We start from the raw sequence: 23,103 nt of genomic DNA on the forward strand, positions 1-23,103 counted from the left end.
TCTTTAGAGGTGGGTCACTAGGGGCACAACCTGGATAGGTACAGTGTATCTGACTCCTCTCCTCTTTCTGCTTTCTGGTCACTATAACATGAACAGCTTTATAAATCAAAAAACACAAGGAGCTTTATTCCGCTGGGCCCCTCCACCATTCTGTTTTTGCCTTGGAGCTAGCTAACCGTGAAATGAATCCACGGAAACTGTGATAACTCCTTTATATTGCAAGTGTCAGGTAATCTGTCCCAGCAGTAGGAAGGTAACTAAGACAGCTTACTATATTTAATGGTGAAAATTGGAAGTTTTCCTGTTAAGATCAGGAATAAGGTCAGGATATCCTGTCCCCGCTCCTTTTCAATATTAAATGGAAATTCTAGTTATTACAGTAAGACAAGAACCAGAAATGAAAAGCTATACACATTGGGAAGGAAGAAATAAACCATTTTTTGTTTGCAGATGACATTATGATCTAAAAGCAACAATAGCAACACTGCAGGATAAAAAGTAAATATAAAAGCGTTAACAGCCTTCCTATATACCATCAATGAACAGCTGGAATGTGAAATTAAAGGCATAATACCATTGGTATTAGAATCCAAAAAATAAATATTTAAATATAAATCTAATAAAATATGAACAAGATCTATATGAGGAAAACTACAAAATTTTGCTAAAAGAAATCAAATAACTAAATAAATGGAGACATAGTCCAAGTTCATGGATAAGAACAACATTGTCAAGTGGTCAGTCCTTCCCACTTTGACTGGCAGATTCAACATCCTCCCAAGCCAAATTCTAGCAAATTATTTTGTTGATATAGCTTCCACAAAATGATTGTAAAGTTTATGAGGAGATGAAAAAAACAACAACAAAAACCAAAATACTGAACATAATAATTAAAGAAACATACTTATGATAACCAATTTTAAGCCCTATTATAAAGTAATAGAAGATTGTGATAGTGGTAAAAGCATAAATAAAATTCTCAATGGGACAGAAATAGCCCCACATAAATATAGTTAGTAGATATTTGACAAAGGAGTGAAGGTAATACAAGCCTTCCACACTCTGAACTTGACTTCTTTTTAAATTTTATTTATTTATTTTTATTTTTTTGGTACTGGGTATCAAACTCAGGTCCTTGCACTTGTGAGGCAGGCGGCGGAACCACTGAGCTAAATCCCCGGCCCTGGACCTAAGACTTCTAAGTCAACAGAACATAAGGTTGTGGGAATAGGACTTAGCAGTTGTGCTAGTGGGTCACTAGGGGTAATGGTGAGTGGTACCATTCCCACTTCCATCTTTTGATTCCATTATTACTGGCCAAGGGAGATAATGGTACCATACAATGAGCACCGATTCAAAGCACATACAGCTTTTGAAAAACCTTTCCCCATCCCTGTAAGGTATTGCCACCTAGCTGGCACTATAACATCTTAAAAAGAACATTCCACCTTTCTATCGACCCAGCTGCTTCTGGTTGGAGAGGAATATGGTGAGACCAATGAATTCCATGAGCATGAGCTCGCCACCTCACTTCTTTTGCTGCTCAGTGTGTTCCTTGCTTAGAAGCAATGCTGTGTGATATACTGTGATGGTGGAGAAGGCATGCTGTGAGTGCACAGATGGTGGTTTTGGCAGAAGCACTACATGCAAGGGAGCCAAATCCATACCTAGAGGCCATTTTGTGTTCTCTTTCGCAGTGGCCCACCCTCACACTGTAAGCTGTACTTCTCTTCCTACTTTAACTTGCCCAAACTCACTCTGCAGAACCTGTTTCTTTTCCTACCTTTAATAAACTTTGCTACTGTTAAAAAAAAAAATCCATACATGGAATAAGCGTCTATGCCTGTAAGGACTAAGTGCTACACTTTCTGTGATGGAAGCTGTCCCATATAGTCAACCTGCCGCGAGGTTGAGGAGGAGCACTCTGGGGAATGACGTCATATCCGGAACTCACTGTTGGTCTCTGCTGCTGGTGGCACACTGGGCATTCAGCAGTGGCTGTAGCCAGGTCATCCTTGGGAGTGGAAGTCTGTGTTGCTGAGTCCACGCATATCCTCCATCCCTGCCACGACGGCCACTTAGTTCATGAACCTATTGGACAATGACAGGGGCGGCAGAAGAAAAAGGTTGACTGCTACCCACAGATGAGGACCTACATGGGACACAAATATCTTTACATCGCCTGCCCATACAGAGAGGTCTATCCCCCTACTTCTTCCCCAAATATCTTTGTAACTAATTTTCCAAGTTGCTGACCATCTGACCAGACTACCAGCTACAGCCTCTGAATCAGTATATAGTTGCACATCTGGCCATTTTTCCCTTCCAGCAAAATGTATCACCAGGCGAACTGCCCGAAGTTTGGAAAGGAACTGTAATGCTGGAAGGCTGAAGAGTCTGCATTGGAAGTGCGGAGACGGACCTCCAAAGGTGATGGCAAAGACTGGAGCTCCTCCAAAAAACCAGATGCTTCCTTATTCTGTCCCTTTTTATTCCATCTAGGCTACAAGCCTGTTAGTTGGTGCCACCCACACCCAGGGTGAGTCTTCCCTCTTCAGGGAATCCATCATCCAGCCACACCCAGAATTGTGCTAAGCCAATCCGCTGGGCATTTCTCATTCAAATTGACACTACACTTGACTATCACAGATGAATTAAATGTATCTTGAACTTACGACATTTTCAACTTGCAAGGGATTTATCAGGACATAGCTTCCTCATAAATTGAAAAGCATCTATATATAAAAAGATGCTCTACCTCATAGGTCATTAAGGAATTAAAATTAAAAAGAGCTACCACTACACACACACACACACACACACACACACATATTGGGATGGCAAAAATGAAAAATACTGACATCAAATGCTAGCACAGATGTGGATCAACAGGAGCTCTAATGTACTGTTGGGGATGCAAGAGAGTAGGGCCTTTTTTTTTTTTTTTTTTTTTTTTTTTTTGTGCCAGGGATTGAACTCAGAACCTTCTGCTTGTGAGGCAGGTGGCAGAACCACTGAGCTAAATCCCCAGCCCAAGAGTAGGGCCACTTCAAAAGCCAGGGTAGTGGTTATTTGCAAAACTAAACATACTCCCACCATGTAATCTATGCAATTATCCTCATTTGTTTCTCTAAATGAGTTGAAAACTTATATCCACATAAAAATCTGCACATGGTGTTATAGCTTTGTTTATAATTGTCAAATCTTTGTTTGTTTGTTTGTTTGTTTGAGACAGGGTCTCACTATGTAGTTGAGTCTGACCTGGAACTCACTATGTGGCCCAGGCTGGTCTAAAATTCACAGCGATTCTCCTGCCTCAGCCTCCCTGGGATTACAGGCGTGCGCTGCCACACCCAGCATATAATTGTCAAATCTTGAAAGCAACGAATATGTCCTTCAGTAGGCGAATGAATAGACAGTGGCAAGTCTAGACAATGGAACATTATTTAGCACAAAAATAAATGAATTATCAAATGATGAAGACTTGGAAGAAACATAATTGCATTTTATTAAGTAGAAAAAGCCAATTTGAAAAAGCTTTATACTGTATGATTCCAGGTATACGACACTCTCAAAAAGACGAAACTGTGGAGACTGTAAAAAGGTCCATGTGTGCCAGGGGTTGGAGTAAACAGGAAGAATGAATAGAGAACAAGAGATTTTTCAGGGTAGTAAAACTGTTAGCAAGGAAGAATCTAAACAAACTTTCCAGCTCCATTTACCCTTAGTTTACTCTTAAAATGCACACATTTTGGACCCAGGCGTGGTGGTGCACACCTGTAATCCCAACTCTGAGAGGCTGAGGTGAGAGGATTGCCAGCCCAGAGACTAGCCTGGCCCTCACAACTTAGAAAAACCTTGTCTCAAAATAAAAAAATAAAAGGCTGGGAATGTAGCTCAGTGGCCCCAAGTTCAAGCCCCAGTACTGGAAAAAAAAAGTCACTAATTTTGGGAGTCACACGTCTACACTTCATTAGTAGTTTTCCCCCTAGCTTTGCTGTAGATGACACCTTAACTGGAGCCACCCCATGGATGAAAATCTATCCTCCAACAAGTGTCATCTCCCTGTCCTCCAAGGGAGAGCCCTTCTTTCTCTGTCTCCTCCACTGTCCTCCGGGTGGAAAAGTAGCCTTTTGCTGTCATCCTGTTTTCCAGACAAAGGCTGCTTTTTGTACCCTAATGATGATACTGTTCCTGGGAAAAGAAAAGAAACTGAAAAAACACGAGTCATGAGACTTTCTAGTTATAACTTTTCTTTAGGTTTACAGCACCTAGAAAATCCAGTGACCAACACATAAGAGCAGCCTGTGTGTCAGAAGAGCAGCCTGCCCAAAATGTGCAGCTACCCTGGACTTTGGAACTATCCTGGTGCACGCCGGCCAACACGCCTCTCCACACTGTCTAAGCCTTTCCTTGAAAACCCTAAGCAAGATGCACTTTGTCAGTGAGAGCTCCCCTCTTCTTTGGTTTGCTAGCTCTCTGAATATATCTTTTCCTTTATTCCCCAAACTGTCCTTGAGTCATTGGACTTCTAGAATGTGAGCAATGGATATGGATTCACGGTTCCAAAACCACTCTGCGTGGTACTATTATGAGGGCACACATGAGCATACGTTTGTCCAGACCCACAGAACGTACAACACTGAGAGTGAACCCTCGCGTGCCCTATGGATGTAAGGTCCTGTGCTGTGTCTGCCGAGGTTCCTTGACTGTAACACGTCACCACCCAAGTGCAAGATGATGACGATGGGGAGGCATGTGGATTTGAGAGTGGGGCGTGTGTGGGAACTCCCTACATTTTCTGTTCCATTTTTCTGTGAACCTAAAGAAGAGAGAGAGAGAGAGAGACAGAATTAGAAAATAAAAGCCTGAACAATCTCAAGGATGTAAAAGTTCTTTGTATATGGTAAAAAAAAAAAAAAAAAATCAGCACATAAGAGGTAGGTACTGTACTTTGTGGGTATCACATGTGACATTTGCTGTCAAATGCTCCAAAATGGAACATCTTCTGGAACTTTTTTGTTCCCTCTTCAATAAAGTTCATGCAATCCCAGTATGGTGGCGTACACCTGTGATCCCAGCACTGGGGAGGCCGAGGCAAGAGGGTCGCCGGCAGTTCTAGGCCAACCTGGGCTACATAGTGAGTTGAAGGCTAGCTTAAACTACATAGTAAGACCCTGTCTCAAAAAACAAACCAAACCAAAAGTTAATGTAATAAAGACTATTAGATTCCAGAGCCTAGGGTTGTCACCTTTTTGGAGCTTACGTGCCATCCTTCCAGTCATCTGTGCCACCCACCCTTAGGGACACCCCGAGAGAATTTAGGTATGTAAATGCCTTTGGGAGGGGTAAACTAATACCTGGAGATTACTGAGACCAGAACCGGCCGCAGGCAGGACACTTCCCCTTTTCTTGGCTTCAGTTTCTCTGTTTCAAAAACGAAGTGATTTTAGATGTGTTACTTTCCAACTCTGAGCTTCTGAGCTGTGTTCTATCTCTGGCTTTTCAGCCTTTGGCCCTTTATTTCCTCCCAATGGGATCACTAACCTTGCTTTGCCTGGATGACTGTGCGCTGTCTTTCAAGTTTCACAGAGACATCACTTCCACAGGGAAGTCCTCTTGACTTCTCTAAACACAATTAGCCACCCCTTCTCCACACTCCCCTAGCCTCCCACGTCATCTGCCTCTCCCCTCTCCCTAATTTTCTGTTTACTTGTCCCTTGTCTGCACTAGGTCTTGACCTCCGGGAGAGTAGAGAGGTCCTGAAGGGGGTTGCAGGTCCCAGATCTCCTTGGGGATGGCCCCAGCTCTGTCCCTGCCCCAGGAGGGTCCAGATCCTTATCCCCTGGCAAGGGCTCTGCCTCCAGAAATACTCAACCACCAGCTGAAAGTTGTGAGGGAGGTGACTATAATCCATTAGTAAAAGAACCATTTAGCTTACTAAAAGAATAATTAACATTGGAAGCTATTCACTCCCAATATAATGTTTAAACAGGGTCCCTTTATGTGTGGATCTTTTTAAGTACTTGTTTTTAAATTTTAATCAGAGGGAAAATTTAAGATCTGTGATCTCCCAATCCAAAAATATCTCAAAAGTCAAGAAACAGAATCTAAAATCCAGTAAATTAGAACAGACCTCTGTGCAGCTGGTTTGGAATCTTCTGCTTTTATTGACAGAAAAGCAAACATTTCCTGCCCTGACACCTGCCTCTTGTGTGGGGTTGGCTGCTCTGTTCTGTACCTTTGCTCAGCTCCGCCCCGCACTGCCTGGCTGCAGCCTCAGAGCCAGCACCAGCTGTGCCGCAGAGATGGGGCTGCCCCGGCCAGGGCTATGGCTGAAGAGGCTCTGGGTGCTCGTGCAGGTGGCCATGGAGGTAGCCATGGGCAAAGTGCTAATAACGCTGTTTCCAGCGAGGATCAAGAAGAACATCCTGGCCATGGGCCAGAAGACTGGGATGACCGGGAATCCCCAGTTTTCCCATGACAACTGGATCCCAACCTTCTTCAGCATCCAGTATTTCTGGTTTGTCCTGAAGGTGCGTTGGCAGCGGCTGGAGGACACAGCTGAGCTAGGGGGTCTGGCCCCAGATTGCTCGGTGGTCTGCCTCTCCGGACAGAAGCGCACCATCTGGGACTTCATGCAAGGTCAGGAGGCTGCTCCGTGTTCAGGCGCCTGCTGCAAGGCATTGGAGGGGGATGGAGCGGGTGCCGGGAATTCCACTACTACTCTAGCTACTCCTTTTGAGGGTTCAGGGAACCAGGAATTCTCCGGGATCCTGTTTCTCTGAGCAGCATCAGCGCCTTCCCAGGCACTAAAACCATGAGCCACCCACGGTGGCCTTCACTCCCTTGAATATCATTCTTACCGTGATATCCATTCTTCCTGGGGCCCTTTGGGTCCACCTGTACCTGCTGAAATCCTCTTCATCCTCAGGCTTCTGCTCAGTGGCACTTCCCTCAAGAAGCCAATCCCAACTTCCCAGGCCAGGTTCTCCCTTCTATGTGCTTGATTAACATCTTAAACTTAAAAAAAAAAAAAATTAAAGCCATGCCAGTTACAATCATGTGTGGGTATTGACTTAAGTGTGTTGCCCTCACTAGCTGCAAACTTTGTACAGGTGGAGACGATAGCTCTGACTGCCCCCCCGATGGCACCCTGGGCCTCATGCTGGTGCGTGGCAGTTGCTCAGTAAACTCTTGATGCTTTTTCTCTCCCTCCCTTCTTCTCAGCCCTTCCCTCCCCCGGATCCAGGCAAACTAGCACCATATATATGGGTTCTTGAAGACCTCATCACTCACTTCTCTTCTTACCAGGACCTCCTTCTCCTCCTCTTGCTCTTTCTTCCCACCCAGATTTAGGTGGCTGCCAGACTGGTCTTCTCTAAGGCCACCCCAGCTCAGCACTCTCTGCAGCCCGCATCTGAACTGTGGTGAGGCACAGGCTCAGCCTTCCATCCAAGGTCCTCTGGGGTCAGGCTCTGACTTTCCCCCCAGTTTTACCCTCAAGGCCTCAAAGGCTCTCATTTCCCAAGATAGATGCGGGCCTCCTTTATCCTGTGCTATCCCTTCTCTTTGCCCTGCCAGCACTGTGGTTGGTCCAGAGCACCCTTGTCTTCGGCCAGTGTTCACATCCCTCATGCCTCAGGGAACATATCTTCAGCCTCATCCTAATGACAACTCAGATCCCTGTGGTTAGCCATGCTCTCTGTCCTGGATGCAGGCTCCCTATTCACACGTCTCCTAGACACTGCTCTTTCTATCAAGCATCTGGCTACCCAAGATCCCTGCCTAACAGAGAGACTTAAGTAAGGGCTGTGTCTGACTGACCTCAGCCGTCCTCAGCACGCTACCCCAGGGCCTAGCAGCAGGCACACACAGAAGGCCCTTGAGGCAGCTGGCTAATTGGGTTTTCCTGCCATATTCTTTGGAACCCTCGTCCCCCAGATAGGCTTTACCATATAAAGCTCCCATTCCCTGTCATACTTCTGGGAATTCATAATACATGTAAGTGTATAAAAGGCTGTGAGAAAACTTGAAGCTTAAAAGCAAATACATAGAACTTGAAAAAAATCTTTGCTTAACACAGCCTTGACTGGCTTTGCTAACACACACACACACACACACACACACACACACTCCCCTCTCTCCGCCTGAGAAAATGCCTATGCTCATTGCACCAGTTTCAGAGAACACTCTTTGGGAATTGCTGACCTTCTCCAATCCTCTCGTCATGGAAGGGAATGGAGAACTGAGAGGCTGAGGTAATAGAGCCAGTGAGGGACAGGTCACACCCAGAATCCCTGTGTTCCTCAATAAGCATTCCCAAGAGCCGGGGATTTAGCTCAGTGGTGCTGCACCTGCCTGGCAAGCACAAGGCCTGAGTTTGATCCCCAGTACAAAAAACAAAACAAAACAAAACAAAAAAAGCATAGCACCTCCTGTGTGCCAGGCCCTCAGGTAAATGCCTGTTCCTTGGCTCAAGGACTTTGTGGCTCCACACAGCAGATGATGTAATAAATCCTGAGAGCCTTGTGGGGTGGAGGAGGCTGTGAAGGTATGATTTCAGAAGGTTTCCTGGAAGAGGCAGCTTAGGAACTAGGCCTTAAAGGAGGAGAAGGGTTTTTATAGTGTGAGAGGGAAGAGTGCATTAAACCGAGAAAAGGACAATAGTTTCTTTTGTGATTTTAAACTACAGTACACAAAAGATCTCAATCTTTTTTTGGGGGGGGTACCAGGGATTGAACTCGGGTCCTTGCGCTTCCAAGGCAGGTCACCGAACCACTGAGCTAAATCCCCGGCCCAAAAGATCTCAATCTATTCAATTAACTTTCATCAAATAAGTGCTGATAATGACAGCAATGAGAATAACAACTAACTTTTATGGTGTATCTGCCAAGGGCCAAGCACTTTGCAGAACAGGACAAAATGCTGATTGTCAGTCATCTGAAGATTGGTTCCCTGAAAACCAACTTGCCTCCGGGCTGCTTCACAGAGTTCATTGGCATCCTTTAACTGTCCATTTTCAGTTAGAAAGAGTTCAGTTTGTCTCCAATCTCTGATGCTTCAACTGAGACTGATAGAGGACAGGAAGAGGGGAGTGAGACAAAACCAAAGCTTTTCATTTCTAAATTGGCATCCACTTTCAGCACTTTGACTTAGAGTGTCCTGAAATAGGTGCTGGCAATTCAGAAATAAACACCACTAGCCTCTGTCCAGAAGACCTCAGGACCCAAAGTGGGAGACAGAGTAGTGAGAGCGGAGCAGAAGGCTCTGGAGAAGGGACCCTCATTGGGTGGGTTAAGGAAGTGGCCAAGAAAGGCTGCTTGGAGGACAGCTGAGTGTCTAGGGACAGGGAAGACTTGGGGTGAGTGAAGAAAAAGGGTTTAGAGAGAGGCAGAACGGTGAGGAACAGCAGAGGCCTGGGATGCAGAGAAGTACTGTTAAGTTTGGTGGAAATGGGGTGCAAGAGGCAGGACGGGCTAAAGATGAGGTTAAGGATACTGTCAAGGACCAGAGCAGGGGACTTCTGCGTCTCACCTGACATGACCTGAGGGAGTTGGTGAGTTCTGGAAGGATTTTCAGTACAGAGGTAATGTGATCAGTTCTGCTTATTCGAAAGACATCCTGCTTGAAGAACTGCCAGGCCATTAAAATGCTCTGTCATATATTTGGGGTATAAACTCTGAACTCATTTTGGAGCCACAGACTGGGAGACCTAGAAGATCCTTTACAGATAACCAAAAACAGCTCCTTCATTTTTCAGATACAAAGCCCCAAAGAGGTAAATGACTTGTTTAGAGCCACACAGCAAGTTCTTAGTAAGCCAGAAGTTGCCTTCTGACTCCTCAGGGACTCTCAGCATTGCTTAAGACAACAGGGGCTCAGAGCAATTCTCAGCCATCTCCTATCCTGTGCATGTCCATGTTCAAGCACACACACACACACACACACACACACACACACACAGAGTAAAACATTGATTAACTGGCATCTTGTGCAGAAAACAATGCACAGATGATTTATTTTCTGAGTACTTAAGAGTTCAGCTGAAACTGACTTTAATTCAGCCCCTGTTTAAAATCTCCTGAAATCTCTCCAAGTAGACTGAGGCAGGGTTGTCTAGTAACTATAAATGGGATTCTCTGCTGAGAGAGCCTGGCATAGGGACTAATTTATTGGTCTGGCAGCCCTACTCCAGCTGTACTACAGAACTCTTTTCCCACTTACACAACTTGACAGTCCTTACCAGACATTCTTAAAACGGTGTTCTCTGCCCTGTGGCCTGTGGACATGGGCCGGGTGCCAGCACACTGCAGATCCACCCTCCTGTTCCCATCCTTCCTCTCACTACTTCCAGGAAAGTGGGGAACGAAGTTAAAATTTTGCTCTCAATACTGATCACTGTAGCCAGCCACATGATAAATAATTAAACAAATGGCTCTGTTTCTTGCAGGGTCCTAATCAGCAGGTGTTGAATTTTTTGTCAATTAAAAACAAAATTCCAGACAGCTAATATTTAGACCTGGTCCTGACCTGCAGTCAGGAGTTTTCTTGTTTAAAGAGTGACTCCCAGGGTTTACTGGAGTCCAATGACCAGCCTGTCCATGACTACCCTTGGAGCCTACCCTGTTGAGGCCTGGGCCTCCCCATAACCTGAGTGAGAAATCATCCCACAGTCAACCAGCAGGGCGGAGGCCCACTCAGCACCTCCCGGGGCCTCCCATGCAAATAAGCTGTGAACTAAAGGCAGCAGAGCTTTGCATCCCCGAGAAACCATCTTACCTTCTCCCCATTACAGACCAAGGATTAGGGATACATAACTAACTGCCTATCCTTTTACTTGGCAGACAGGAAACTCAGAGTCAAACATCACTGGGCACACTCTCTTATCAATAGCTCACAAAAGGGAATTCCAAATAGAAAGGAGATGTAGGAGCAGCTAAAATTGCAACAATATCCACGACTCTTGCTTTGTATTTCCATGACTTCCCTTTACACCGAGAATAAAATCTGGATTCTTCACCAAGGTCATGAGAGCTTCCTGCTCTGGCTCCTTGCTCTTCAGTCATCTCTCTTATTGCTTCTCTTGCCTGTTTTCAGCCAGTATCTTAAGGACCTAGATCAATTTAAGCTCTGTTCCTCTTTGGGAACTTTGTACACAAAATCACTTTGCCTAGAATTGCCCATGGTTGGCTCTTTGCTAACCTTCATTTCTCAGGTTAAATGGCAGCCCCCTAGAACCCCTCCCTGGCCTCCCTGTCTAAAGTAGACCTCGCTTGCTGAGTATGGTGGCACATGCCTGTGATCTCAGGACTCAGGAAGCCGAGGCAGGAGGATGCCATGAGTTCGAGACTAGCCTGGGCTACATAGTAAGTTCAAGACAAGCATGAACTACACAGTGAGGACTTGTCTCAAAAGCACACATAGACACACACACACTGCGACACACACACACACGTAGGCCACTCCTTTATGGTATCTTCTGTGACACTTAGTATTTGAAATAACTTCATTTCCATGTTTACTTGCTTTTGACCTGTCTCCCCATTAAATAGACTTCAAACTGTATGCAGGCAGAGACACAGATAGAATCCCAGTGCTCAAGGGGCAATGAGTACCCTGGGGAGTGTGGACACTTAATGCACATGATCCAATAGTTGTATAGTGAGGGCTCAATGACGTTTCAGCTCTAGCCATAATAAAACACTGGGCTCTGGCAGCTCCTAACAAGGCCAGGGGATTAATTACACAAGGCTCCGGCCCTGGCTTCCTGGGCACGGCCCCATACTCAGAAGGGCCTCATAGTTGGGGATTAGTGTTGTACAGCAGTTGTCTTAAAATTCTTCATAATTTTATCTTTGAATCTGTACTCCATAAGTGAAGTCCAATGGGACCAAAGTCTCTGAGGGCTGGGAGCCTTGTCTCCCATGGTGTCCTGCCTCCGGCTGAGCTCCCTACCTCCTTGGGTCTCATTGTCAAAGGCCCTTTTCCTTGTTCTCACCCAATGAATGCTGTTGCCTTCTGGCCCAAGAAAGGGCCTGGGCCTGAGAATGGGAAAGGTCATTGTCAGGTGTGGGCATCCCTCAGAGTCTTGAGGCAGGGCACAGGGGTTGTCATCTCCATCCTGGACTTAGTGCCATGGTGCAGTCTGGAAAGTGGCTGAGCTACCTTGAGGGAGAAGCCACTGGCCTCCCCTCCCCCATCAGGGTGCCCAGCATGGCCTGCACACTGTGAGCTGGAGTGGTGTGTGGGCAGGAAGGGCAAAAGTCTGGCGAGATTCCTGTGCTCCTGGCTGGCACATGCTATGTGGGCCTAGTGGCCAGAGGGAGGAGGAAGCTGGTGGCCTGAGGCCACAGGCCCACATGCACATGCCTACTTGGCTGCGGGGCTACAGGGTGACAGTAAGACTTCACCCTGTGCATTTCCTTGTGCCAGGGGAATGCGACACTGAATGGCAACTGAAAAACACTATGCCAGGTCAAGAGAAAGATGGCAGAAGAGAGGGGAAATCTCTCTATTTTAATGAAGTTAATAGCACTTGCCCCTGCTTTTTGAACAAGGGGCCCTGCATTTTCATTTTTCAGCAGCTCCTTCCCAGTCTCCCTGCTTCAGAGCTCAGGGAGGAGGTAAGAGCTATAGTAATATCTTGTGTTTATTAAGCATCTGCTAGGAGTTAGGCAACATTTTAAGCCCCTTATCGGTGCTAATTTACATCATCAGAACAATCCTGTCGAGCATGTATTATTATTTTGTCCAATTATGGATGAGGGAACTGAGGTGTTTTGAATAGAAGGAGCACTGACTTGAGAATCCAAAAGCCCAAGTGTTCATTTCACTTCACCACCAACCTGCTCTTTATCCTGCAGCAAGTCTATGAACTTTCTTTACCTACCTTGAAGTATCACCGATAACATCACACAGAGAATGGACCCTTGCCTGTCTGATAAACTGCATGAAAGAGACTCCTCATTCATCATTCTTACTAACACCCTGTGTCTGCAAGTGGTCCACTGAGACCTCCTAACAAAACCCTCTCATTTTAGAAAAGTAATGACCAGCTCCAGCCCTGCTAAGCAGTCCTTGCTAGGCTTTGGTCCCCGCACTGTGCTGGGTACTCGCCCTTAGGGGACAGGAAGGGTAGCAGCATTGAACGCAAGAGGGAAGGGGCAGCTTGCCAAAGAAAATGGTATAGATTCTTGGTTTAGGGTGGTTTCTTTTCTGTTTTAGGCAACAGGCCACTGGTTCTGAATTTTGGAAGTTGCACCTGACCTTCATTTATGTTCAAATTTCACCAATTTGAGAGACTTATTGAAGACTTTCATCTCATCGCAGATTTTCTCATTATTTACATTGAAGAAGCGCACGCCTCAGGTACTGAAGGATTCTCCTCCTCTACCTCTTCCCACCCAGTTTCTCCATCCCTTCCTCCCAGCCACCCCACCCCACCCCTGCCCCTTCAGGGGAAGGGAAGAGGAGGAGGAGAAGGAGGAGGAAGGGGGGAGGAGGGGAGCTGCTATTCACTGGGCGCACACCACCTTCCAGTCTCTCCCTCTTACCAGTCTGCTTCCAACCAGGCACACATTTGGGAAGACCTGGAGACATCGGGCTTGTCTGGGGTGCATTCCAACTTTATCCCTTTTCTTTTTTTTTTTTCTCCTCTCTCTAGTAGGGGATACTGGGAATAAAACCCATTGCTTTCACACTGAGCTACATACCCAGCCTTTTTTTTTTTTTTTAATTTTGAGATGAAATCTCACTAAATCACTAACTTGCCCAGGCAGGGTTTGAACTTGGGATCACCCTGCTTCAGCCTCCCAGAGTGTTGGGATTTCAGGCATGGGCCACTATGCTCCTCTGCATTCCAACATCCCGAACGGATAAATAGGGAAATCAGGAGAGACTAAGATTCAGAAGGACATTATGGATCATCTGGGTCAGTAGTTTGAGGCCTTTTGTGAGCAATGGAAGCCACTGGAGCACTGGCTACAAACAGACTGCCTTTGTGGCTCTGGGATAGCCTGAAAACCGGTATTCTGATGTGTTCCAAGGATGCTGACACTTTTAGTCTGAGGACCACACCTAGAGAACCGCTCTTGTTGCCAACTTTGGTCTGGGTGGGAAATCCTCCCTCCAGCTCCTAACTGGTGGTCACTGATCATCGCCATTCCACAGGAAATCCTTTCTCTTGCTGAGAAAGCTGAGAAGTGAGATAGTTTTCCTTACAGTGGACAGAAATGTCCCTACAGGTACTGTGTCAAGATTGGACACATCTCTATCTCTCTCATCTTCATGAGGACAGAACCCATGAATTTGGCCCAAGTCTCAAATCCTGAGGTTGAAGAGGGCCAGAAGGTTTACGAGGCTGGGGAGTCACCTCTGGAGTAAGATGGGGAAAGGTGCAGTGCAAGCTGTGGCTCTCGTACAGCACTCTGCGGAGTCTTTGTCACCCCCAAGGTGGGGCAGCCACTGGGCGAATGTGTGTTCGGGCCGATACTGGCCTTGCTGGCTTGTCTATGTGCTGTATGCAAAGAGATCACGCGGAAGAATTTTCAGCCAAGTTAGCCCAGTAGTGTTTTTCCAGTGTGGTCTCTGGATCTCTTAGTGACAGAACCACCTGGATTGTTTGTGGAAAACACATACTCCGGAGCTCCACACCAAGCCTGCTACATATTGATTTCAAGTCTCAAAGGGTTGAAAGCTGCTTTAAACTCAATACTGTCTTCATTTAACTGCAGCTTCTGTACTCATTAAGATTTGGGGGCAATTTAAAATCCCTCATTGAAGTTTTGGGACAATTTTAAATATCATCACAGGGTAAGAGGTACACGATGAGATTCATTATACTATTCTATCTTCTGTATACTTGAAATTTCTATAATAAAGCCGTTTTTAAAAAATCCAGCCAAGGGAACAGGAGAGCAAACACCAGCACAATGTGTCTCTTTGTCTCTCTCTCTCTCTCTCTCTCTCTCTCTCTCACACACACACACACACACACACACACACACACACACACACACCCTTTGTGAGAGCAGCAGCCATCAGTTAAAGAAAGGGACTTAGGACAGTGACTTTGGCGTCCTCTGCTGAGAAGATACAAAGTCCTGATATCACCACAGCTGACAGCTGCAGCTCAGTCAAAGCTTATTCAGCCTCCTGGGGAGGCTGGGGACATTTCTGTCCACTCTAAGGAGGCACTTCCCTAACCTGAATATATGAACAAATCACCTGGGGGATCTGAGTGAAATACAGGTGCTGGCTCAGGAGGGGATGGGGTGCACCCAGGTATGGCCAAGGCTGCTGGCCCAGGGATATTTTGAGTAACAGGTCCTAGGATCCAGCATTGATCTCCCAAAGAACAAACTGCAAACTGCAGTAAGAGTGGTTAGATCATCACTAATCGTGCTTCCTGGTCCTGATACCTGTTTCTTGTTTCCCTAAAATTAGACAGGCAGGTTTAACCCTTCCTAGAACCAGAGCTGTCTACCTCAAGCTACAGAGGAAAGGCTTCCTGGACTCTTCCTGACATGGTCCAGTTTCTTACTTTGGTGCCTTCCGCCTCCTACTACACAGTTCTTCTTCCCTATCTCCTTTTCCAGGGACCTTGCTTCTATCAGTCAGACAGGACTGGGCATGGCTGGAACCTCAGAAATAAAATGTATACAGCCAGGGTCCACCAAAACTAGGAGGTCTGGGGTCAGTAGCCCAAATCAGTCACCTTGCTCTTCCTCACACACATTTGTCCAGGAAAATCCAGGGAGGCACAAAGTATAATAGGAAGATCACACTCTTTGGGTATGAATCCAGCTGTAGCCCAAGCTGATCATGTGACCTTGGTCAATTTACTTGTCATGCCTCATTCTCTACCACAACAATGGGATGACAACACCTCCCTCAGAACTGTTCAGTTGACAGTATTTAATGAGCACCTGTCATGTGCCCAGGCCAGGGACAAGAGACACACAGCTCCTTCCTATAAGAAACTCAAATTTCTACAGAGGAGGAAAGTTGCTCCTCCCCTTGGTCTTCATGTTCTCAGCTGTTTCTTGGGACTGAGAAACCCTGCTTGGCCTCCCAGGGGAGGCTGCTACGAAACCCTAGTGGGCCAGTGGAAGGTGAGGCTGCCCTACCATGGTACAGATAAACTGGTTATCGTCATCAACAAATTTGATGACAAGTAACAAGGCTGTCAGCGCTGGCCAAACATTTGAGTCTTGCTGTGAATCTCTTTACAGAGCTGGTATAACTTGGGGGAAAAGTACTGAGCAAGATGACCTGGAAGCCCTGAGGAGGTAGAACCTACTCTACCAGTAGATTTAATCAACTTTTATCACCCACAGAAGCAACAGTGATTGCACACACAGGCCACGTAGCTTCCGAGGGAACCTAATATTACTTTGCCCAGCAATGCAGTAAGGCCATCAGTGGTTCATCAAATGGTCAATTTTTCAACTCGTAGGTCCATTGTGCTGAGTCTCTAAAGGACAGGCAGGATGAGGGGCTGGAAGGCACATGATTAGGAGGCAGGAGGACTGTGTAAGAGAGGATGAGAATAAGGGCCATGGCCAGGCCAGCAGGTGTACTTGGCTATGAGCTCACTGTTAAGTGGCTTGTTATGAGGCAGCCACTGTAACAAAATAAGGGTGAAGGCAAGGGACAGATTGAGGGGTTGGTGAGTCAAGGAATCCAAGTAGTTCACCCATTTGCTTTGAGTGGGGTCACTGAGGAGCCTGGGATGTGTCTTGGAGCTGATAGGGAGCCACTGAAAGGTCTAAGCAGAAGAATGACATGGCAATTTGCATTTTGGAAATAATATTGTGGAGACAAATAGAAGAGGATGGCTAGGTTCTACAACAGTTAAATTTCACTGTGCCTTAGAATCATCTAGACGGCTACTGAAATACAGATTGCTGGGCCCTACTCCTGAGTAGCCTAATGTAGGGCCTGAGAATTTGCATTACTATAAGGTACAGTATCCTTTTGCAGCTGGGCTGGGACCACACACTTAGACAGCCACAGCTCTAGACTCCCGCCACTCCAAGTGTGATCCAGGCACCACTGGCCATGGTATCCTGGGTGGACTCTGAGTGCCACTCCTCCGAGGCTGCTAAGCTTCCCTTAACAATGTCCCCGCGTGATCCGTATGCACATTAATGATCACGAATCATGTATCCGTTGGAGTTTCTCACAGTGAGGAGCTGAGGCCAGTTCTGGATCGATTGATAAATCCCTAGGTGACCCTGTATATTCACCTCTCATAAGAAATTGGGTCATTATCATGGCCAAGGGCACCTCTGTCTGGGACCTTCACTAAAAGCGGGTGGTGTTTGCTGTGCAGAAAGTGTGTGCCACATCTGTGGGGCCTCAGAATCTGACCTTTCTCTTGCAGATGGCTGGGCTTTTAAGAACAATGTGGACATCAGGCAGCACCAGAACCTCCAGGACCGCATGCGGGCAGCCCACCTGCTGCTGGCCAAGAGCCCCCAGTGCCCTGTGGTGGTGGACACCATGCAGAACCAGGGCAGCCAGCTCTATGCCGCTCTGCCTGAGAGACTCTATGTACTCCAGGCAGGCAGGATCCTTTATAAGGTGATGACCTAGGTGCAGGGGGAATGGGGTGGGAGAAGTGGGTCAACAGAGGGCTTTGTATCAGGGAGATGTGGATTCAGATCACTGCTAGCCATGTGACCATAAGTGGTCCTTTTACCTCTTGTAGCCTGTTTCCTCTTCTGCAAAATGAGATTGGTCCCCACCTCACTGGGGATGAAATGATGTTCATGGAAGCCCCTAGCTGCAACCTCCTGGCTGCCTTCTGAACCCAGACTAGACCAGGCCTGGTTTGCTGTTAAGCTGAGAGATATAAAATGTTTCCATTTTATAAATGATCCTCAGAGAAGGGAACTGACTCTCCCAGTCACTAGGAAGGCTTTTGATTCAATTCTAACATACCCTGCCTCAGGGTGCAAGGGCCACAGTACAGGACACAGGTTCTCCACCCTACCCTCATCATGGTTCTAACCTGGCAGGACTGAGGTTCCCCCCACAACACCAGTTTAATCCTGGTACAAGTACTGGAAACACAAAAATGAATTAAAAATGACTCCCACTCTACTTCAAGGAGCTCATGGTCTGGGGACAAGGAAGACCCAAATAAGAGTAGAAGTACAGTGTCGCAAGTGCTGAGACTCCAGAGCAGGATTTGTAAAAGGCCAAACAGTAAATGTTGCTTGCTCTGTGAACCAAATAACCACTGAATCTGCAACATTTCCATCCGGCTGTTATAACGCAGAGGCAGCCATATCAAGACTGATGAGGCTCCCAGACTGCAGGTTTTCCAAGCCCTGAGGAAAGGTAGGCATTTTAGAAGCTGGGGCATGTTTGGGCCTGAAAGCATAAGGAGCCAGACAAGCAAGCATGGTGAGGGAAAATCACCACAAATAGAGAGAAAAAGGTGGCCAAAGGCACGGGGGCATATTAGAGCAGGCTGTGAATAGGGAACTGGGGACCAAGGGGGCAGAGTTCTGGACCAAGGAGTTTGGTCTTCATTGTACAGCAAGGAAGCACTAAGGAAGGGTTCTGAGGGGGAAGAGGAACAATCTGACCTCTACTTGATATGATCAATGGCTACAGGGTGGAGAATGGGCTGCAGGGAGCAGCGCCTGGGATGGCTGGGAAGCACGGCAGCTGCCCAAGTAGTGGGTGAGGGGGCTCGGCTAGGACAGAGGGCTTGGATGGGCAGAGGAGGCACTGCTATCGAATGGGAGAACACGACGTGAGGACTGGAAAAGAGGAAAGGCAGGTCTGAAGGTCTGAGGCTGGACGAAGAGTTTATTTGTATAGAGCCTTTTCTCCTAAAACTGCCACGTTACTGTCTCCAGTCTCCGCCTACTTCTCTGTCCAGTCTTCCAGGTAAATGTCAGTGCCACTCAACACACTTTCCTTGGGAGGTCTGATCCACCCCACGGCTGCATCTGCTATCGCCTGGGCTGCATAGACACCATCAGCTCACATCCGTCTCACAATCAAGCTCCGGACATGCATATTCCTTGAACGTTGGAAATGTGGGAATCCATGATTTGTTTCTTTTGCAGGGTAAATCTGGTCCTTGGAACTACAATCCTGAGGAAGTTCGTGCTGTTCTGGAAAAACTCCATACTCAACCTGGACAGATCCCCATGTTGTAGGTGTAAGTGACCAACAGGAGAGCTCCTCCCAGCTCAGCTCATCCCCCAGCTGTCTTTATCTTTGACTTGTGTTCCCAGCCAAACCACGAGTACAGATTTTCCAGATCTAAGCAAACAACTCCCACCAGGGGGTACAGGTCACAGCACCCAACGAGGACAAACTGTTACGATCATCAGACGATGAAGCAACACTCAAGCTGTTCTTGCAAGTGAACTGTGAAAGAATGCACAACTCCACATTGCTCCCATCACTGGTCCCATTCACTGCACGGCATCACTGAGTGAGAGAGCAGTCACACTCCACTAGCATGCTTCTGAAGTGTCGGTATCTCTCCAGCCACTCTCAAACCAAGTGGTTCAATATGACATCCCTCATTCAGGGAAAATTAAGCTGACCAAATCTACCATTCCTAGAATTAACCATTTAAGACTAATTGGTTTGTAGAACTCCAAGTTGTTCAGGTGAGTTGAGGAATTGTAAGAGGAGAAGGTGGAACCAGAAGATGACTTCAACCTTTTCCTTGCCAAAATATTTAAATCAGTTGTTGCAGGTAGAGGGATGGTGAGTTTCTATGGTAACACATTTCCACTTCCTCCAGAAGGAGGAATACTCACTTTACCAACTTCGAGTATGTTTATTTTCCACTGTTCTAACTTGAGAGTCATTTTGAGGGGAGGACTTTTTGACTTTCCAAAAGAATGATAACCTTCACCAAACCTGGTAACAGGCACTAACAAAAGCTGTCATTCAATTATACAGAAACGTGTACTTGACATTGTTTCACTGATTTCTTCACAAGTCTCTTAATGGTCATTTATGTTACATTACATTAGAAAAATGGACAACCCTGGGTATTCATCTGTTCTAACTCTGCTTCTTTTCATATTTGCTCATGATGGCCACAGCCTAAAGTACACAGAGCTGTGACTTGATTTGAAAGGAAATGTTTTAAGATGCAGCAAGCTAAAACAGAATAATTAAAGTGTGTTACGCTATTTTGGATGGCTTCAGTGTGATCTTTGCATTTGATTTTTCAATTTGTGTCAGCCTGATCTATCCTTTATTATAGCTCAATATAATGTGGTCAGCAAAAACACCACATGCTGGGGGGGGCTCGTTTGGTTTGAAGACTATTCAGTCTCTGTGTTACATGTCAGATGTGGTATTTTCTTGTGAAATCCTGATAGAGGGAAATAATTTTTCATATTGGAATCAAACTATCTTCATAACATGACAAAGAATGGACTTGGGGGACATTTTACTAACATGCAAATATATTCTCCCTGGTCATGCCTTCATTGCTACAATGCTAATATTTTTTAATGCTGCCATTTGATCTTTTTTTTTTTTAACGACAACGTTGTCCAGGCTGTGCTGGAACTCCTGGGCTCACATGATCATGCATGCCACTGTGCCTGGCCATTTTATTATTTTTAAAGTAGTTATTATAGCTGGGGATTTAGCTCAGTGGTGTTGCTGCCTGCCTCATAAGCACAAGGTCCCAAGTTTGATCCCGGTACAAAAAAAAAAAAGTTATTATTAATCATCTAAAAAGCATAGGTGTTGTAGTGTTCTCATTTAATTTCTTTTTATCCTAAAGACAAGATTATTATGTTCATTTTACAGAACAAGAAAATCAAGGCTCAGAGAGTTAAGTAAGTCTCAGCGCTGGAAATAACACAGATTCAAATGCTATCACTGATGTTAAGGCCAGAGTCTGAGCTCTGCTCCTACTAAGTATGTGGCTGGGGTAAGCTGTGCTGGTATCTGAAATATAAAAAGAGATGTTAGTAGTGTCTACCATAGAAAATTTTATGAGTACAGCATTTAGAGCTGTGCCTGGCTGTTACCATGATTATCATCATTATTGCTCTGCACCCACCTCCTTGGGCTCCCCTTTGAGGGCAGGGGGTCAGGACAGTAGCTTCACTCAATAAAAATGCTCCATCTTGGCAAAGTAGCTGGCTGACACAGGCAAGGGTTTGTGAGCTTGCACTGAGGGCAAATAACATTCTTTCCATGAGAGGGCGGGACAGATGAGCACTGTTCTTCCTAAGTAGTGAGGCCCACAGAAGGAGACAGCATACATGGCAATGCTCTTCTGAATAGCCCTCTGATCTGTGTCTATAAATGCACAGAAATCTCCCAGTTTTCAACAAATGATAGTAGCTGTAACTGAGGAGTTTTCAGAGTGATGAAATAGAGCCCCGGGTTCCCAGTTTGAGTCTCTTCAATTTAACACACCAAACATTACTTGAGTGCTGATTCTTTTCAGGATACAGAGTGTTGCAAAGATGGACAGAGCACAGCTTATCTTCCAGAAGCTTAGTTTCATGGGGGATCAGACATATACATCGACTCCAACTGAAGGTGGTGTGTGATATGTTAGCTATCACCAGGCACAGAAGACAGAGCAACGTCTCTGAGCTGGGTGAATCTCAAGCTTTATGGTGTAATGGCATTTCAGCTTGGTCTTCAGGGATGCCCAGTACTTTCATATGTGGGAAGGGAGAAAAGCATTCCAAGTAGAGGAACTATATGGACAAAAGCAGAAACAGAACACATGCAGGGACTGAGAGAGCTTTGGGCTCAAATCTAATTGACGATGCAGAAGGGATGTTTCTTCAAAAATAACCTTTCTAGCTCTGGATGTCAAGAATAAACCCATTCTGCTTGACTAATATCGTAAAGCACTGGGAGGTTAAAAAAAAACAACAACAAAAACTTTCGGTATATCCTGTCCAGACTGCAATATAGTCTGCATTCAGAACGTAACTGATTTAAAGAAAATACTTCACCACAACCCATGTTCTGCTTTTTTTTCTTTTTGCAGTGCTGGGAATCAAACACAGGGATTCCGTGTGCACGCTAGAAAAGAGCTCTTCCGTTGAGCTACACCCCCAGCCCGTCTGCTTTGGAAGAGAGGATTTCCCTCCAGTTTGCTTGTTCTCTGTGAGTGATTCCCCTTGTAGTCCAAGCTTCATGTGGGGAGTCAGATCTTCATGCATTCTGATGGCCCAAGACAGGGCCTCCTGTACATGGCGGGAGCCTAGAAATGAAAGATCTGACTGCCAGGATTGGCAGATACCCCCTGAGTGGCCAGTACAGTATGCTTATTCATCTCCCTACAGTTAGGCTCTAATTTACTCTTGGCTAGAGAGTATTTTCTTTTATTTTTGATAAGTTTTGCCATTAATTTAAAAACATTTATTTAAAAATGCCATGCAGCATTGTCAGACACCTAATCTGCTGAACAGATCGGCTCACTGAAGTCACCAATAGTTTTTTGTTTGTTTGTTTCTTTTGGCACTGGGGATTGAACTTGGGACCTTGTACTTGCACAGCAGGTGGCAGAATCACTGAGCTAAATCTCTGGTCCTATGGTTTTGTTAAGAAGGGTATGAGTCTCTTATTCCCTGAAGGTTTGCTTCCAAGTATCAGGCTGGCATCTTTAAACTGGGAAGATGCATGGCTGGGTTTTGGATTCTTTTATTTCAGTCTGCCTCAGATTTGGGAACACTTTTAGGCTATCTTCTAGCAGTAAAGACAGGAGTTGGCTAGGCGCATTGTGCACACCTGTAATCCCAGTTCCTGGGAGGCTGAGGCAGTAGTTAGTAGTTTATCACTAACTACTGTGTTCAAGGCCAGGCTGGGCAACACAGAAAGATCCTGTTTCCAAAACATTTTGATCCTCAAAGATCTAAATATTAAAACAGAAACACTAAATCTGCTGAAAGAGAGAATAGGTAGAAGGCTTGAGAACGTAAAAGTAGGGAGCCAGGCGTGGTGGCACATGCCATAATCCCAGCACTCGGGAGGCTGAGGCAGGAGGATCGCTGTAAGTTGGAGACCAGCCTGAGCTACATAGAGAGTTCCAGGTCAGTCTCAACTACATAGTGAGACCCTGTCTCAAAAAAA

General features: G+C 45.9%; 2 protein-coding genes across 4 annotated transcripts in view; one reads left to right on the forward strand and one right to left on the reverse strand.

The window, feature by feature from the left end:
- Nucleotides 1-2,013: 2,013 nt before the first annotated feature.
- Nucleotides 2,014-23,103, reverse strand: part of Hspb11 (heat shock protein family B (small) member 11) — a 46,797-nt gene continuing 25,707 nt past the window's right edge. Inside the window, exons 6-9 of one of the 3 annotated variants that reach the window (XR_004518579.1) lie at nucleotides 6,867-7,023; nucleotides 5,361-5,427; nucleotides 4,639-4,822; nucleotides 2,014-2,091 (exon numbers count right to left, since the gene is read on the reverse strand). Coding sequence is in view for 2 of the 3 variants with exons in the window: in XM_033767544.1 (XP_033623435.1) it covers nucleotides 6,958-7,023 (66 nt within the window). In the remaining variant the exon portion in view is untranslated. Of the gene's footprint in view, nucleotides 2,092-4,638; nucleotides 4,823-5,360; nucleotides 5,428-6,684; nucleotides 7,024-23,103 lie in introns of those variants that run through there. The other 2 variants (XM_033767540.1, XM_033767544.1) reach the window with 2 other exon arrangements.
- On the forward strand, nucleotides 6,309-19,416 carry Dio1 (iodothyronine deiodinase 1). The gene is made up of 4 exons (XM_010610364.3): nucleotides 6,309-6,645; nucleotides 13,228-13,371; nucleotides 17,390-17,589; nucleotides 19,092-19,416. Exons 1-4 carry the CDS (start codon nucleotides 6,309-6,311, stop codon nucleotides 19,182-19,184), a joined length of 774 nt encoding a protein of 257 aa, XP_010608666.2. The 3' UTR covers nucleotides 19,185-19,416.

Source organism: Fukomys damarensis, unplaced genomic scaffold (assembly GCF_012274545.1).
Source record: "Fukomys damarensis isolate Sample0158 unplaced genomic scaffold, DMR_v1.0_HiC HiC_scaffold_23, whole genome shotgun sequence".
Taxonomy (NCBI): domain Eukaryota; kingdom Metazoa; phylum Chordata; class Mammalia; order Rodentia; family Bathyergidae; genus Fukomys; species Fukomys damarensis.